The sequence below is a fragment of the Talpa occidentalis genome, unplaced genomic scaffold (assembly GCF_014898055.3).
Source record: "Talpa occidentalis isolate TD23 unplaced genomic scaffold, MPIMG_talOcc4v2.1 talOcc4.8, whole genome shotgun sequence".
Classification (NCBI taxonomy): Eukaryota; Metazoa; Chordata; class Mammalia; order Eulipotyphla; family Talpidae; genus Talpa; species Talpa occidentalis.
Window position 1 is genome coordinate 45,190,252 of NW_023605194.1, and position 13,687 is coordinate 45,203,938.

General features: G+C 48.0%; 1 protein-coding gene and 1 long non-coding RNA gene across 4 annotated transcripts in view; one reads left to right on the top strand and one right to left on the bottom strand.

Moving 5' to 3' along the window:
- TSPAN15 (tetraspanin 15) overlaps positions 1 to 4,414 on the bottom strand; it is a 46,927-nt gene extending 42,513 nt beyond the window's left edge. For 2 of the 3 annotated variants that reach the window (XM_037497848.2, XM_037497847.2), the window contains exon 1: positions 4,264 to 4,409. In XM_037497848.2, the coding sequence (XP_037353745.1) occupies positions 4,264 to 4,359 (96 nt within the window). In that variant the 5' untranslated portion in view covers positions 4,360 to 4,409. Of the gene's footprint in view, positions 1 to 4,263 lie in introns of all 3 variants that reach the window. The other variant, XM_037497846.2, reaches the window with a different exon arrangement.
- Positions 4,415 to 4,560: 146 nt separating this feature from the next.
- LOC119234297 (uncharacterized) lies at positions 4,561 to 13,460 on the top strand. Its single transcript, XR_005122579.2, has 4 exons — positions 4,561 to 5,063; positions 7,813 to 7,984; positions 10,953 to 11,611; positions 13,164 to 13,460. It is a non-coding gene; the product is annotated as an uncharacterized LOC119234297 (long non-coding RNA).
- Positions 13,461 to 13,687: the final 227 nt, after the last annotated feature.

Genomic DNA, 13,687 nt, shown 5'->3' on the forward strand with positions numbered 1-13,687 from the left:
TTTAATAAGTAAACTGCTTTTTTTTTTTTGATGAGGAAATACTGATTTCCCATTGAAGGTAGTGACATGAAGTCTCTTTTTTAAAATAAATATGTTTTTAAAATCCATCAAAAGAAACATAATTGGCATAACTTCCATGTAGGGCCATTTACCAAAATCTATCCAAGTTTTAAATGCACATACAAAACCAGGCAAAGCTGCTCTATGCCAGCAGATGTCCCAACAGCAATCACAGCTGGAAGGGGTTGTGACTGGAAGAGGGCACAATGGGGGCTTTTGGCTTCTGCTGTCCATCCTGCTGGTTGATCTGGGGACTGACTATACAGCGGTGTTCACTTTGTAAAACATCAGACTATATACACTTGTGATAGTGAAATTTCCTATGTCTATTATACATTGACATACCCTTTAATCCAGCAAATTTCACTTGTAGAAATCACCATGCAGAGACACACTCAAAGATGCTCAGTGTAGCACTGGTGGCAGTAACTAAACACTGGAAACAACCTGAGTTCCCCAGCTGGGGACTGATCAGAGAAATGCTGGCATAGCCTCCAGTGAATTCTCTGCAGTCACTGAAGAGAAGAGGCAGCTCCTAGCAGAACACCCAAATCTACATGGATTTCAACTTAAATGAAAAGATAAGAACAGAACTGCATAAAGTGTGCTCCTTATGTGAAAAAATTAAAAAATGCATTTACATTTGTGCATAGGGCATCCTCTGCCTAACATAGTATCTCAAAAAAGAATTACAAGAAGCTACTAAAAGAGGTCTTTCTGGACAGGGCAGAGGGGCAGGAGAAAAGCTCAAACCAATGACTATTCTTCTGTGCTTTTAAATAATGTACAATGTTCTTGTATATCCTATTTGATATTATTTAAAGCAAAAATACTTTATGGAAGATACACAGCAATGGTAAAACTTCTGGCCCCTTCCAGAGCTAAAGACTGAGATGAATATTAGTACTTTGGGCTAATAAAGCAAGTAACCCTTGGCCTCACTCTCCTCCTGAGAAGTGGTGGCACCTGAGTTAATGGGTTTTCCTGTCATAATTTCCAATTAGCAGTGATTGAGTTCCAGGACAAATTATTTATTCACACAGGCCTCCACCCTACAGTCAAATTCTGGCACCTGGAGCTGCCCTGGCAGGTGGTTCAGTTCCTGGCATGGATGAGGAATTTTTGAGAAGAAATGCTTCCTGGAATAGGAAGTCATGGGTTTAAGAAGGCAATTTCAAATGACTAAAGAGGAAGGGTTTCAAATTCTGAGACTCACTGCCCTAAGAGAAGCAAAGGAGGAGCCCTAGAATGGGATAATAACAGAACAGGGTCTTGAGAGTTCAAATTTTGTTTTAACTGCATAACTTTATTTTGTATAGTGCTTGGCTTGTCCACCTGTCACTGTCCCCAAATCACTAATCTTAAAAACAATCAATCAATATGGGGCAAGATATCAGTCCATTTCACAGAAGGAAAATGGAGTTTTAAAAAAAGGTCATGTCATTTTAAGAAAATTACATATTGAAGAAAGGGTAAAACCAGAAACTTAATAGGTGGGGACTATTCTTCACCTTGTGACTCCTGGTCTTCCCGTATTTTCCCACTTTCTCCATACCACTCATTACCCTTACCCTTCACTCTTTTAACTCTGACCTTTGGAGGCCGGGAAAGCATTTGGACAGGCAAAAAATACCAGAATTAGAATCCAGGACTCTATGAAACCATCTTGCCCAGCAGTTTTCAACCCCAATGACACACTAGAATTGCCTGTTTAAATAAACCCCTATACTAGAGACCAGACATCTATCTGTAGATTTTTTTTTTTAATTTTCTAGTTGATTCTCAGAATGTTAGCTCAAATCAAATCATCCCATCAAATCCCACAGACAACTATCTGTCTCTCTGGGTTTTCACTATAGTCCAGGCTTCATCCTCTGGCCCAAGTATACTTCATAACTTGTCCACATCACACAGAGTCAAAACACTGCACAGAGTCAAAATTGGGCTCAGCCTAATTTCCTAGAGGGATAAGTCAGTTAATGACCTTCAGCCCTCTGAGAAGAAAGTGACTTGCCTAAGAGCTCCCTGAGCAGTAACAGAAAAGGTTAGAGTCTGGATCTCTTGGAACGAGATCAATAGGGAAGGTCACATCTGCAGCGCAGTCACATGGAAAACTAGGACTGATGGCACATCTAGCTCTGCTAGCAGAATAGACCCCACGAGAGGCTAAGGAGGAGACCATTGTGTTTGAGAGGGATAATGTAGGGGATCCCCCTGGGGTCCCTTGGGCAAGTCAGCTCTGAGGCATATTGAGAACAGGGAACTATTCTAGAGTGGCAGGGGGCAGGCCTGTGGAAAGCTGTCCCAATTTCTAGATAGAAATGCAGCTTAGTCTGAAATTTCCATAAAGAAATCCAGTCTCTTTGGTCACCTTACCATGGGGGTCTAGCTTCCCTGCTAGTAATAATAATACTGATAATGATAATAAATAATAGCTCATACAGACGTTCTAAACTTTGAGTATAATTACCGTCTCCATTTACAGATGAAACTGTGGTCTAGAGAATTGTAACTTCCCTAAGATCACTGAGCTTGCAAAGTGGTAGTGTTAGGGGGAAATGATGTTCTGAGCTAATCCCATACAGGCTTTGTGGACTCCATCCCCACTCCAGACTGAGACACAGGGCAAGCTAGGAATTAGGCAGTTCTAGGGACACTGCAGGAGGATCCCTTGGAGAATTGAAGAAGGCTTCAGAGATAAGGGCAGCAAGAGGAGTGTAACTAATTCCACCTGGAAAAACAAACATCCCAGGACCAAGAACAACATTGTTAACACTGGCCTTGGTTTCCTTCAGGTGATAAAGGGAGGTAGAGATTGGAGAAATGGAGAGTGGTTTAATTTATGGACAGCTTAGAAGGGCAGCTGTTTAACTTCAATGCAGGGATGCCCATCCAGAAGACTGGGCCATAAAGATAAAGATGCAACAAATGGGGAAAGAGAAAGCTGTTAGATAAGGAATGTGAAGATCCCCCACTCAGTAGCAAATCAAGTGAGACAGCTGAGAACTAACCAATCACAAAGAGACTGGTGGAGCTTTAGAATAATCAGGGAAAGAAGGTCTATATTCCCTGAGACACGACTCCATTTTGGCTTCCTCGCCTCTCCCAGGCCTGGTTTCCTGGCCTGGGAGTCCCACTTTATTTCTGTTCTTTTTCTCCTCAATAAACTTTTTCTTTCTCTAAACAAGCCTGCCTCTTCTCGCTTGCTTGCCTGAGCATCTGCGAAGTTCCTGTTGCGGCTTCGTGAGACACCAACCCGTGGGGGTCTAGTGGCTGGGGCTCAGCACTGCCCTGCAGCCTGGGATCTGTTCCTGGCTGGGAGACTAGGCCTGACAATTCAGGTATCAAGACCAAAGTCATCAAGACATTGGGAAAGACAAATCCCGTCACCACCAAAGGAAAGGTGGCTGGGACCTGAGGGTGGAGTTAAGCAGCCAAGTTGGGTATAAAAACCAAACACGTGGGCCTTGGGGTCTCCCGCTCTGTCGCTCGCCTCCTGGCTTCAGGGCTCCTGGCCTGCGGCCAGCTCTCAGAGTGCCGTTTGGGATTCCAGATGGGCGGATGGGGTAGGATGCATTTAAAACTTTGTCTCCCACTTTTCTCCCAGAGCTGTACATTTCCTCATTTTCCCTTCCCTTGTAAATAAACCTTTTATTAATCTTTCGCATGTGCCTGCAGTAGAGCATTGATAAGTCCTTTTAAGCGCGCGGGTCAGGACCCACAGTCAGGCACCCCGTTTTGTATCGGGGCTGCCCTATAACAATAGGAGCACGATTTCAAGCCTGGTTCACTCCAGCCAGTACTATCCCAATAAGACACAAAAGGAGCTAAAATCCAGTGGCTATGAAAATTGTTACTGAGCATCAAGGAGGAGCCAACGACCTTTCCCAACGTGGAATTCTCCCAACCAAGCCACAGACAAGCCGTGAACATTCTCTTTTGACCAACGAGGAAGCCTAGGCGCAGTGGGGGAAGCATCTTGCTCAGGGGTATCGGTAAGTAAACAGTAAACAGTGGGGCCAGGACTGAGGATCCAGGGCTCCCAGCCCAGACCACAAAGTCGACTACTTTCCCACAGGCTGAGGGGGGGCCACACTCGGTAATACCCGGCAGGGCAGGCGGGGTTGTGACCGCCTGGGGTTGTGACCCCACCACCGCAAGCGCCCCGAAAATCTCAAACCGAGCCCTATGGGGGTCACTCACCCAAAATATTGTAGAGTAAATAACGAGCGAGAACTTGAGCCAGAGGTAGGAGAAGCGCGCGCAGTAGCGCACCTGCTCTGAGTCCCCGCGGGGCATCCCGCACTCCCCGCGCGGGGCTCCGGGGCGCCCGCCTGGTGCCTGCGGCCGCGTGGCCACAGCCCGGGGCCAGCAACCTTAAGCACCGCCCAGCGGCCATAGAAGCCAATCGGCGCGCAGTATCTGAGAGGGTGCGGGCCGGGGCGAGGCTCAGCCCAGGGGGGACCCGCGGAGCGAAGGGAGGGGAAGGGGCAAGGGAGGTCGCCAGAGCCTCTGAAACCCGGGTGCTGGCCGCCCAGAGCGCGCCAGGGTGCCCAACGCGGATCCGTAGGGATGCGGGCTTTCGGCTTTCATCAGGAGAGAAGACTGTGGCAAAGGGGCAGGAATTAACCTCTAAGGTATTAAAAGTGTGCAAATGAGTTTGCAATAGGTGCGTGGAATAAGGAAATGGAGTTGCTCAGCCTGAAGGGGCGGGGTATTGCTTCAATGTAGGTGCTCCGAACCCCATGCGCCTACAGGGCCTCCATGGAACTGGGGTCCAGTTTCCTTTTGTTGCAGATCTCTATAGGAGAACTTCACCAGCCGGACTCCGAGAAGCCCCTTCTCTGTGACGAGTGAAATCAGAACCCTGAACCCCGGGGCCTCTCCCTCTGGAAAGCCCTCCCCCCATGCCCGTCCTCAGGCCAGGTCTGTGGCTCCCTCCCTTGCACACACTCAGCGCAGGTCTGACAGCGCCCTTCTTCCTCCTGGGACCAGAAGTGGCGGTGAGTCTCTCTCCCGCGCTAAATGTCTCCATCTTGATTCGTGTTTGTCTTCTTGCCTCCCAGGCAAGGGAGCCAGGCAATTGGTGTTTTAAGTCAGGGCTAGGTGGGGTCCCTGGTGGTGATTGCGAGAATGACACCCTGTCCTGTGCCCTGCCCTGGACTGCCAGGTTTCCAGAGGGAAGAAAGGTTGGGGGAGGGAAGGGAAGCAGTGTACTGCCCTGGGGGGTAAAGGGGAGGCCAGTTTCCTGGCACAGATGGAACAAGGCCTGTAGGGGTGTTTATTTGGGGCAGAAAGTTGGAATCAGGGACAGCTGCAAGAATAGCCTAGAGCTGCAAGACCTCTTACCACAGGGTTAAAGTTGTCCTTTCTGTCTTTGAGGAGACAGGCCCCTATTTGGGGAATTAGCATCCCTCACCAGCCTTGCACAACTAGCTTTCCATCCACTCTGAGGTGCTGATCTCTGTCCCCAGGCACACCCCCAGCGCTAGCTCAGCAATTTGCCCTCTGAGGTGCTGGTCTGTTTGTCTCTGGAGGTTAGCCCCTAGTCTCCTTTCCCATTTACTTCTCTTTCTAGTTGACACTTTTTCTGGACTATCTAGCTAGCAAGGCATTCTCTCCTCTTTCCGGTCTTCCCTAGTGACACCCAAGCAGTGCCTTTCACCTCTCCTTGAGTCCCTGTAAGATGCCCTGCTGCACTAGGGGGAGACACCCTGAGTCAGGTTCTGTCCCAGTAGAGGGAGCCTGGACCCTGTGGGGCAGGCATAACCTGGGCCAGGCTTCTGAGCTCCTTAATTGGCCCTCCGCACTTCCAACTTGACCCAAGCATTGAGGACTGTCCCATAGTCACAGCTGCAAACCCTGAGACCTCACGAAATAAATAGCAACCTATTTTCAATTCCCCCTCCCCACCCCCACTTGTTCCAGGAGCTCCAGGCTGGGGGTCAGCAGGCCTGATGCTATTATCCTGGTTTTGCCGTTAACTTTTTGGAAAACTGTTTGACTATATGGCACAGTGTGACATACAGGTGTGAATGTGACCCTGGCTGCAGATTAGAACCACCTAGCTTTAAGTGTCCTCATGTGGTAGCCCCTGACTCAGTTAAGCCAGAATCTCCACCAACAGGAGCCTGGGAATCAGTATTATTTTAGGGGAACCAAGTACTTTCTAAAGCGCAGCCAGTATTGAGCATGACTGGTCTAGAGCAGTCCTGAGGGCAAAGCAGTCAGGCAGCATTTTATCAGAGTGACCACACTCCAGCAGTCACTATCCAGTTGGCTGCTAGTGAATGTTTAATAACTGGCTTCCTGCTGGGAAGGAAGCAAGGAGGACCCTGATACAGCTCTACGTCATCTAAATACTTCTCCCCTATCTGATGTCAAGTTACCAACCTGAGCCTGGGAGTTAATAAGAGGTGCACACAAGAGCTCCACACATAGGGAGCTCAGCAAGCCTCTGCAGCTCACGTCTCAATGCACCTGAAGCTTTACTGATTAGCACACAGAACACTGTAATGAAGGCATCCGTGAAGTTCACAAATGGATGCATTAGGGCAGCTTATTAATTAGCATAACATATTCGAAAGGAGATCTCTTCTGATGAAACTGGTAGAATTCAGGATATGTAGATTAGCTAAAGCAAAGAAGAAGAACCCCACTCCTTGTTCAGAGTAAAAGAATATCTCTTCGATATGCTGCACTGGGCTCAGTCCTTGAAAACCTTATGTCCCGCCGGGTTCTCTTTGCCTGATGTAGCCATCACTCATTGAATCCTGCGTCTCCACGCTTGTCTTCCTCAAGGGTCTTCCTCCAAGGGCCCTTCACACAAGTTAGGTGAACACCTAACAGGAGGGAGGGCTGCGCTTCCCTGACTTTACAAAACAGAACGATGAACCGGTTTTGTGGCTGTTTGCAAATAAATCTTTGTTTTATTGATATTTGTAAGGGCAGCAGAATTTATTCTGAGATCTGCTTTCATGACAACCTGCCAGGAGGATTTAGGGGGAAGTAAGTAAATTTCACCTTTAGTAACTACTACTTTTTATGGAAAAGAACCTTAGGATTGGGCCTCCCTGGTGGCCTAGGGGTTAAGTCTCAGCTCTATCACCATGATGGAATTCTATCCCGGCCAGGGAGCTACCCACAAGGCGCAGCAGACCTCTCCTGTCTCGCCTGCTCCTCCCCTCAGCAGTGTAGTTCACTCAGTCTACCTATTCTGCTCCCCACTCTTTCTCTGGTCTCTCACCCCCTGCACCTCTAGTCTAGACCCCAGTCTATGAGAAAAAAAAAAAGAAAATGTTTAAAAAAAAAAAAGCAGAGGCTTCAGCTGTGTCCTGAGAGGACAGGTGGGGGGCACAGAGGCTTTGCAAGATGGGGCTTTGACCACGGGCTTTGCAAAATGGGGCTCACCGATGACTTTGATAGGTGTATTTTCAATGGCATGATGGGGACAAAAGCCCAGTTGCAGTGGATCAAGGAGAAAGAAGAAAGGGAAGAAGTGGAGACAGCGAGTAGAGACACAGGAAAGTGTGGACTCCCCAGGAGGTACAGAAACATGTGCCTATGGGAGCACATATGTGGAATTCCTTCCAACCCACAAAACAGGCTCCCAGGCCATATACCCCAGAGTTAACCTCTATGTGGGGAACTGAAACAGTCATGACCTCCTTGCAGCTTCTCCATCAAGAAGCAGAATCTCCTTCACCACCTCTTGAATCTACACTGGCCTTCTAACTTGCTTTTCACCAACAGAATATGGTGCAAGAGAGGTGGAATGGTGCACAGCTTCTGAGACCCTGCAGCTAACCCGCTTTATCCCCCTTTGGAATGCTGCAGCCATGAGAACAAGCCCCAGCTAGCCACTGGAAAGACCACATGAAGTTCAACCAAGACTCCTGGCTGACAGCCACCAACTACAAAACAAGTGAGTAAAAGTTGCTGAGGTCGCCCAACCCATCACCCCACAAGCGAGTCCAGCATGACTAGCTGAGCCTAGCCCAAATGTGTCAACTTGGAGAATCATGAATACGTGATTGTTATTTTAAAGCACTGAATTCTGGGGTGGCTTGTTATACGGTAAAAGTTAACTGGTACATTCATAGAGTCGAAAATGGGGGAAAAAAAAAAAGCGGGCCTCCCCGGTGGCGCAGCGGTTGAGCGCTGGGTTGCGAAGCTGCCCGCGGCCTCTGGGGCACCGGTTCAATCCCCGGCTGCTCCCCAGCCACCGGAGGAGGGTCCCACATGGTGCGCAGACCTCTCCTGCCGCCCGCTGCTCCCCTCAGCAGTGTACTTCGGTCCTTCTGCCTGCTCTGCTCCCTGCTCTGGCTCTGGTGAATTCTCTCACCCTCCCGCGCTTCTGACTGTACCCAGTGCATGTATAACCAAACAAACAAGCAAACAAAACAAACAAATAAATGGATAAAGCATGCCTCTATTAAAAAAAAAAAAAAAAAAGCATGAACACAAAGAACACAAATTCCCGCCCCCTTTTTTCCACTTCCTCCAGTTCTTCCTCCAAGTGCTTTCATTCTATATATTTATCTTCACAGGAGGCTTCAGTTGTCCTTCAAGCTTTCTATGGCTCCTTTGGGGTCATCTTCTGGCTCATATTTGAGGTCACTTCTTCCAATTCCATTTTAGGCTCCAAAGATCTCTACTTGTTCTCTACCAGTTATTTACTAAGCATCAGGCACGGAAATGTGCGCTTTCACCTCTAAATTTTCACGTGATGAATCCCACTTTCAAAATGAAGAAACTGAAGTTCAACAAAGGAAGCGAAATTTTCTCCACTGGGAAGTTAAAGCGCTGTGTGATCCAGCAGAAAATACAAGGTGTTTCTCCTTGAATGTAGCATTGCCCCCAAGACACTAGAATGAAGTGAGTTAACCACATGGCTTAAAAGCAAACAGGGGGCCTCCCCGGTGGCGCAGCAGGTTGAACATGGTGCTGTGAAGCTGTCCGCAGCCTCCACAGCACCGGTTCGATTCCCGACTGGCATGGGAGAAACCCACATGGCGAGGCAGACCTCTCCTGTCTCACCCGCTGCTCCCCTCAGCAGTGCTTTCAGTCCATCTGCCTGTTCTGCTCCCTGCTCTGTCTCTGGTGAATACTCTCACCCTTCCGCGACTCTGGCCTGTACCCCAGCTCTTGTATAAATAAAAATAAATCTTAGAAATAAAAAAGCAAACAGGGGGGCTTTGAAATGGGTTAAGACACAACCTATGAAGCTAACCGCAGCCTCTGCATCATGAGTTCAATCCCCGGCCAGGGAGCTACCCACATGGCGCAGCAGACCTCTCCTGTCTTGCCCGCTGCTCCCCTCAGCAGTGTGTTTCAGGCTGCCTGTTCTGTTCCCCTCTGTGCCTCTGGTGAATCCCCTCAACCCCCACACCTCTGGCCTGTACCCCAGTTCTTGTATGCATAAATAAACAAATCTTTAAAAAAATAAATAAAATTGTCAATTAAAAAAAAAAAAGCAAACAGGAAGAACAGTCTCACTTCAAATAATAAGAATTCCATACTGGTTAGAGTTGAAACTTTACATAGTTATTGTAGGTTACTGAAAAACAGTAGTTCCATGAAATTTTAAATCTTTTGATACAAAAATGATTTGTCAGATAAGTTTAGGAAATGTTGCAGAACTTCAGAGCCTTTTCCATGAGAATGGACATTGTGTGTCTCAGGAGAAAGGAGGTCGTGCAGCCTTTCTCAACTATATTTAACTGTACAACCTTATCTTCCCCAGATAAGGTCACCCTCCGCGCCAGCCTTCCTGCTCTCACACAGGTGTTCAGAGGGGAGGAGCCCGGATGAGAGGGCCTCACGCCTGTGCCCTCTGACAAAAAGCCAGAGAAGTGGGAAGGGAAGACTCAGGGGAAAGGACCAGTGTCTACAGCCATGGGGAGGGTGTCACGGGGGACAGGAAGAAGCTCATTCCAGGGGAGTTCTCGGGATAGACCCAGGACCAATGGGACCTACTGAGGATGAGCTAAGCCCTCTAATGCAGTGCAGGGTTGTGAAAAATGTTTGATCCATAATCAGAGCATAGGAAGGAGGGGGATTACACATGCCAGCCAAGTGTGGGGAAACGTTACTTACCCTCTCAGGGCACAGATGCTATCTGTGAAAGGCTACCCTTCAAGAGCTAAATGGGAATCCTCAAGGTAACCAAGTGGAATCATCAAGTATGGTACCGGAAACAAAGCAGGTCCTTATAACTGAGTCAAATCTGCCCGCAGCTGACACGCATCTGTCCAGCCCAAAGGGGACTCGCCAAGCTCCTCTGGCTGTGGAGCAGGGCAAGGCCTCAGAGACCACCAGGGCATGTCCCTTTCTTGACAAGCACAGGTCTGTGCTTGACACCTGTGCTCTGGCTGGCTTTCTCCTTCACAACTTCTTGGAGCCCCCTCACCAGTGCTGTGAGGCAGGTTGGTAGGTGTTCGTATGCCCCAAAATGAAGGGAGACAAGTTAAAACACTCCCCCAGGTCACAGAAGGACTTAGCAGTAAACCAAGACTTGGTGATTCAAGGTGTATCAAAGCTGAATCTTAGACATCGTTGTGACCAAGCCCCTTGTGAATGGACAGAAACTCGAGCTACCGGAGGCCAGCAGCTCACCGGTGGGTGTGTGCTTGGAGTCTTTTTCTCCATGTGTGCTCTATTGCCCAAAAAAGTGTTTTCAAAAGAAAAATGTTCTCTTATTTTACTTTGCATGTCCTTGGTGATTACTGAGGTCTAGTGTATTTTACATGTCGATTAGCCATGTCTGGTTCTATAAATTTCTTGGTTTTATCCTTTGCATATTTTCCAATCAAGTAATAAGTTCATTTAAACAGATGATGGCCAAGGGCTGACAGGCTGAGGAAATGACTTTCCCTCTCTCATCCCCACAGGGAGGAGCCCTTCGAGCTGAGGACAATCCATTCTTGTCTCACGGAGCTTCGACAGAGGAAGGGTCTTGGAGTAGGGCTGGGCTTGGCTTGGTAGGGGCTCAGCCAGGCATTTAGAGAAAACAGCCTGGGGACACCCCGATGGATGTGGTAATGGTCAGGCCTGCACAACGCACTGGGAGCAGTGGGGTGCCTGGACCTCATGGCCACAGCAGGAGCCTCATCCCTTACTTGCAAAGGCAGAGTAGCTGCTTCAAAGTAGACTGGGTGCTGCTGGGGAAGGGGAGCCTCAAGGAGCCTGCTGGGCTTCCAGGGCAGTTTGAGGGTATGAAGAACAGGGGTCTGAGGGACACAAGTGAAGTCTGGTCAGGATCCTGTAGCTATTGAGGAAGGGATGGAAGGCTTTTACAGAAAATACATGGATCTGCTCATCTCTGCCATGAACATTAACAAACCACAGCATCCGGCATGTGCTGGTTGCTATGGGACCCCAGCTGGTTGCTATGGGACCCCCTTATAAGGGTGGAACTTCACAGTGTACATCTTGCAAAGTGCTTTCTCCCACATTTCAGAGCACTTCCCACCCCCTGATCAATTTAGAAATCACCCCTCTCTCACACTGGATTGTTGACTCCATGAGGAAGAAACATCTTGACCACCAGGTACCTGAGTGGCTGACTGGTAGGGCGTCTGGCACATGGAAGTCACAGTCCGCTGTCCCTTTGGCCATTTCAGGCTGAAGAGTCTGTCCTTTCTCAGGCCTCCACTCACCCGGGGATTTGATGAGACATTTGTTGGGAGGGGCCGTTCTCTTCTCCTGGACTTTCTGACTCCTCTTACTTCCTGTATTTTCCCTCAGGCCTTTCGACTTCCTCTTTCTGTTTGCTGAGGCGCTCAGCCCAGCCAGGGCACCTGCGCTCTGTCTTGCGAACCCAAGCCCCTTTCTGCCCTGTTCAGAAAAACAGAAGTCCTCCCAACAGCAAAGTGACCATTTTCTGTTTACAAACATGTGTCAACAGAACTGGTTCCCCGCCCCCCCCCCCATGGGTCGAGAATAGCTTTGCGTGGGAAACAGGACTGGGAGAATTCTTCCTGTTTTAGACTTGAGGAGACTTTGTCTCGGGGTTTTTACCCAAAGTCACACAGCCTTTTGGGATCTGGGTAGAAACTAGTACCTGGAGTTAGTTTCTACCTCCTACCTCCTTCTACTCTGCATCTTCAAGCTCCGCTCCCCTCACCCCCCCAAATACTGGAATGGGGTTTTCTCACTTTCGATCCCAGCAAAGAGCCTTGAGTATTTCGAAATGACTGCAGAAAAGCAGGCTGGTCTGGACTTCTGGAGGGTCAAGTGGGAAAAGTTGGGGAAAGACCACTGAGTTTAGGCTACTCCTTAGTTAATTCCAGACTTTTAAATGCTGTGAGGTGATTTGGTAATTAAAGTAGCTGGGTGGAAGAAGTCATGGGATTCCTTAAATGATCTAATTCTCTGATTTAACACTCTTGTTGAAACAAATTAGCTCTCCCAAAATATCCTCTAATTCAACATTGCTCATAGATTTTTTTAACATTATCCAGAGATGTTGAAATACATAATAATAAAATACACTATACAAAACACACAACTAAGCTCAAGCTGCTGAGCAAGCTCACCCTTGCAGCATGATGCATCTTACATTTCCTATACTCTTTTGTTGTAATGCTAGTCATAGCCCATTGTTGGAAACCACAAATCTAATTCAAGCTACAGGCTGAGTGCTTCCAGAGAAATCCCACTAGGTCTGTTTTAGCAAACAGATTAGTCACACCTGGATGAACAATCATTTGTATAGAAAGTACCCAGCTATTAAACAAAAGCAAAACCTTTTTGGATTTAGCTCAAGTGAATCCTAAAAGTGCCTTGAGTCAACATATACTGTGGTTGCACACACATACACACGCCCCCAATCTCACCAGTTCACTCACTCTCTGGAGAACACAATCAGGAAGCCTGGAGGGAGCACTCTCCTCCCTTCTCTGACTAACTAAGGAGGTTGCAGGTGTGAAGTACCACTCATTACTGGCTCTCCTGCTGCATGACATAGTTCTGGACCATGAGGTATAAGCATCCAGAAAGATTTTTTTTGGGGGGGGAGGGGTGCACTGAATGAATATGCAATTGGTGCAGCACTTTTTTCTTCCTTTTTCCTACCTTGAATGCAAACCTGGTCCCTGGAGCTGCAGCAGCCATCCTGTGACCCCAAGGAAAGTTTAAGAGGATTGAAGAGATGCCAGTCCAAACCCGGATGTTGTCCAAAAACTGAACCAAAGCCAGTGCTGCCTGCTTGTGATCGTGTTCAGCGAGAAAAACAAGTACCTATTTATTCAAACCATTCTTTACTCAAGTTTTCTGTTACTTGAACCGGAAACCATTCCTATGTAATGTGAGAATGAAAAATTAAAGGAGTTAAAGAAAAAAGCCCTTGGTGAAGAAAAGCAGCTTTCAAATTGGAAGGTCTCATTTAGTACCATATTAAAACTGATACTCTTTTTTTTTTTAGATTTATTTATTTATGCATACAAGAGCTGGAGTGTAGGCTAGAGGTGTTGGGGGGTGAGAGGATCCACCAGAGACAGAGTGGGGAAAAGAATAGGCAGATCGGCTGAAATACACTGCTGAGGGGAGCAGTGGGCGAGTCAGGAGAGGTCTGCTGCGCCATGTGGGTAACTCCCTGGCTGGGGATCGAACTCATGCTGCAGAG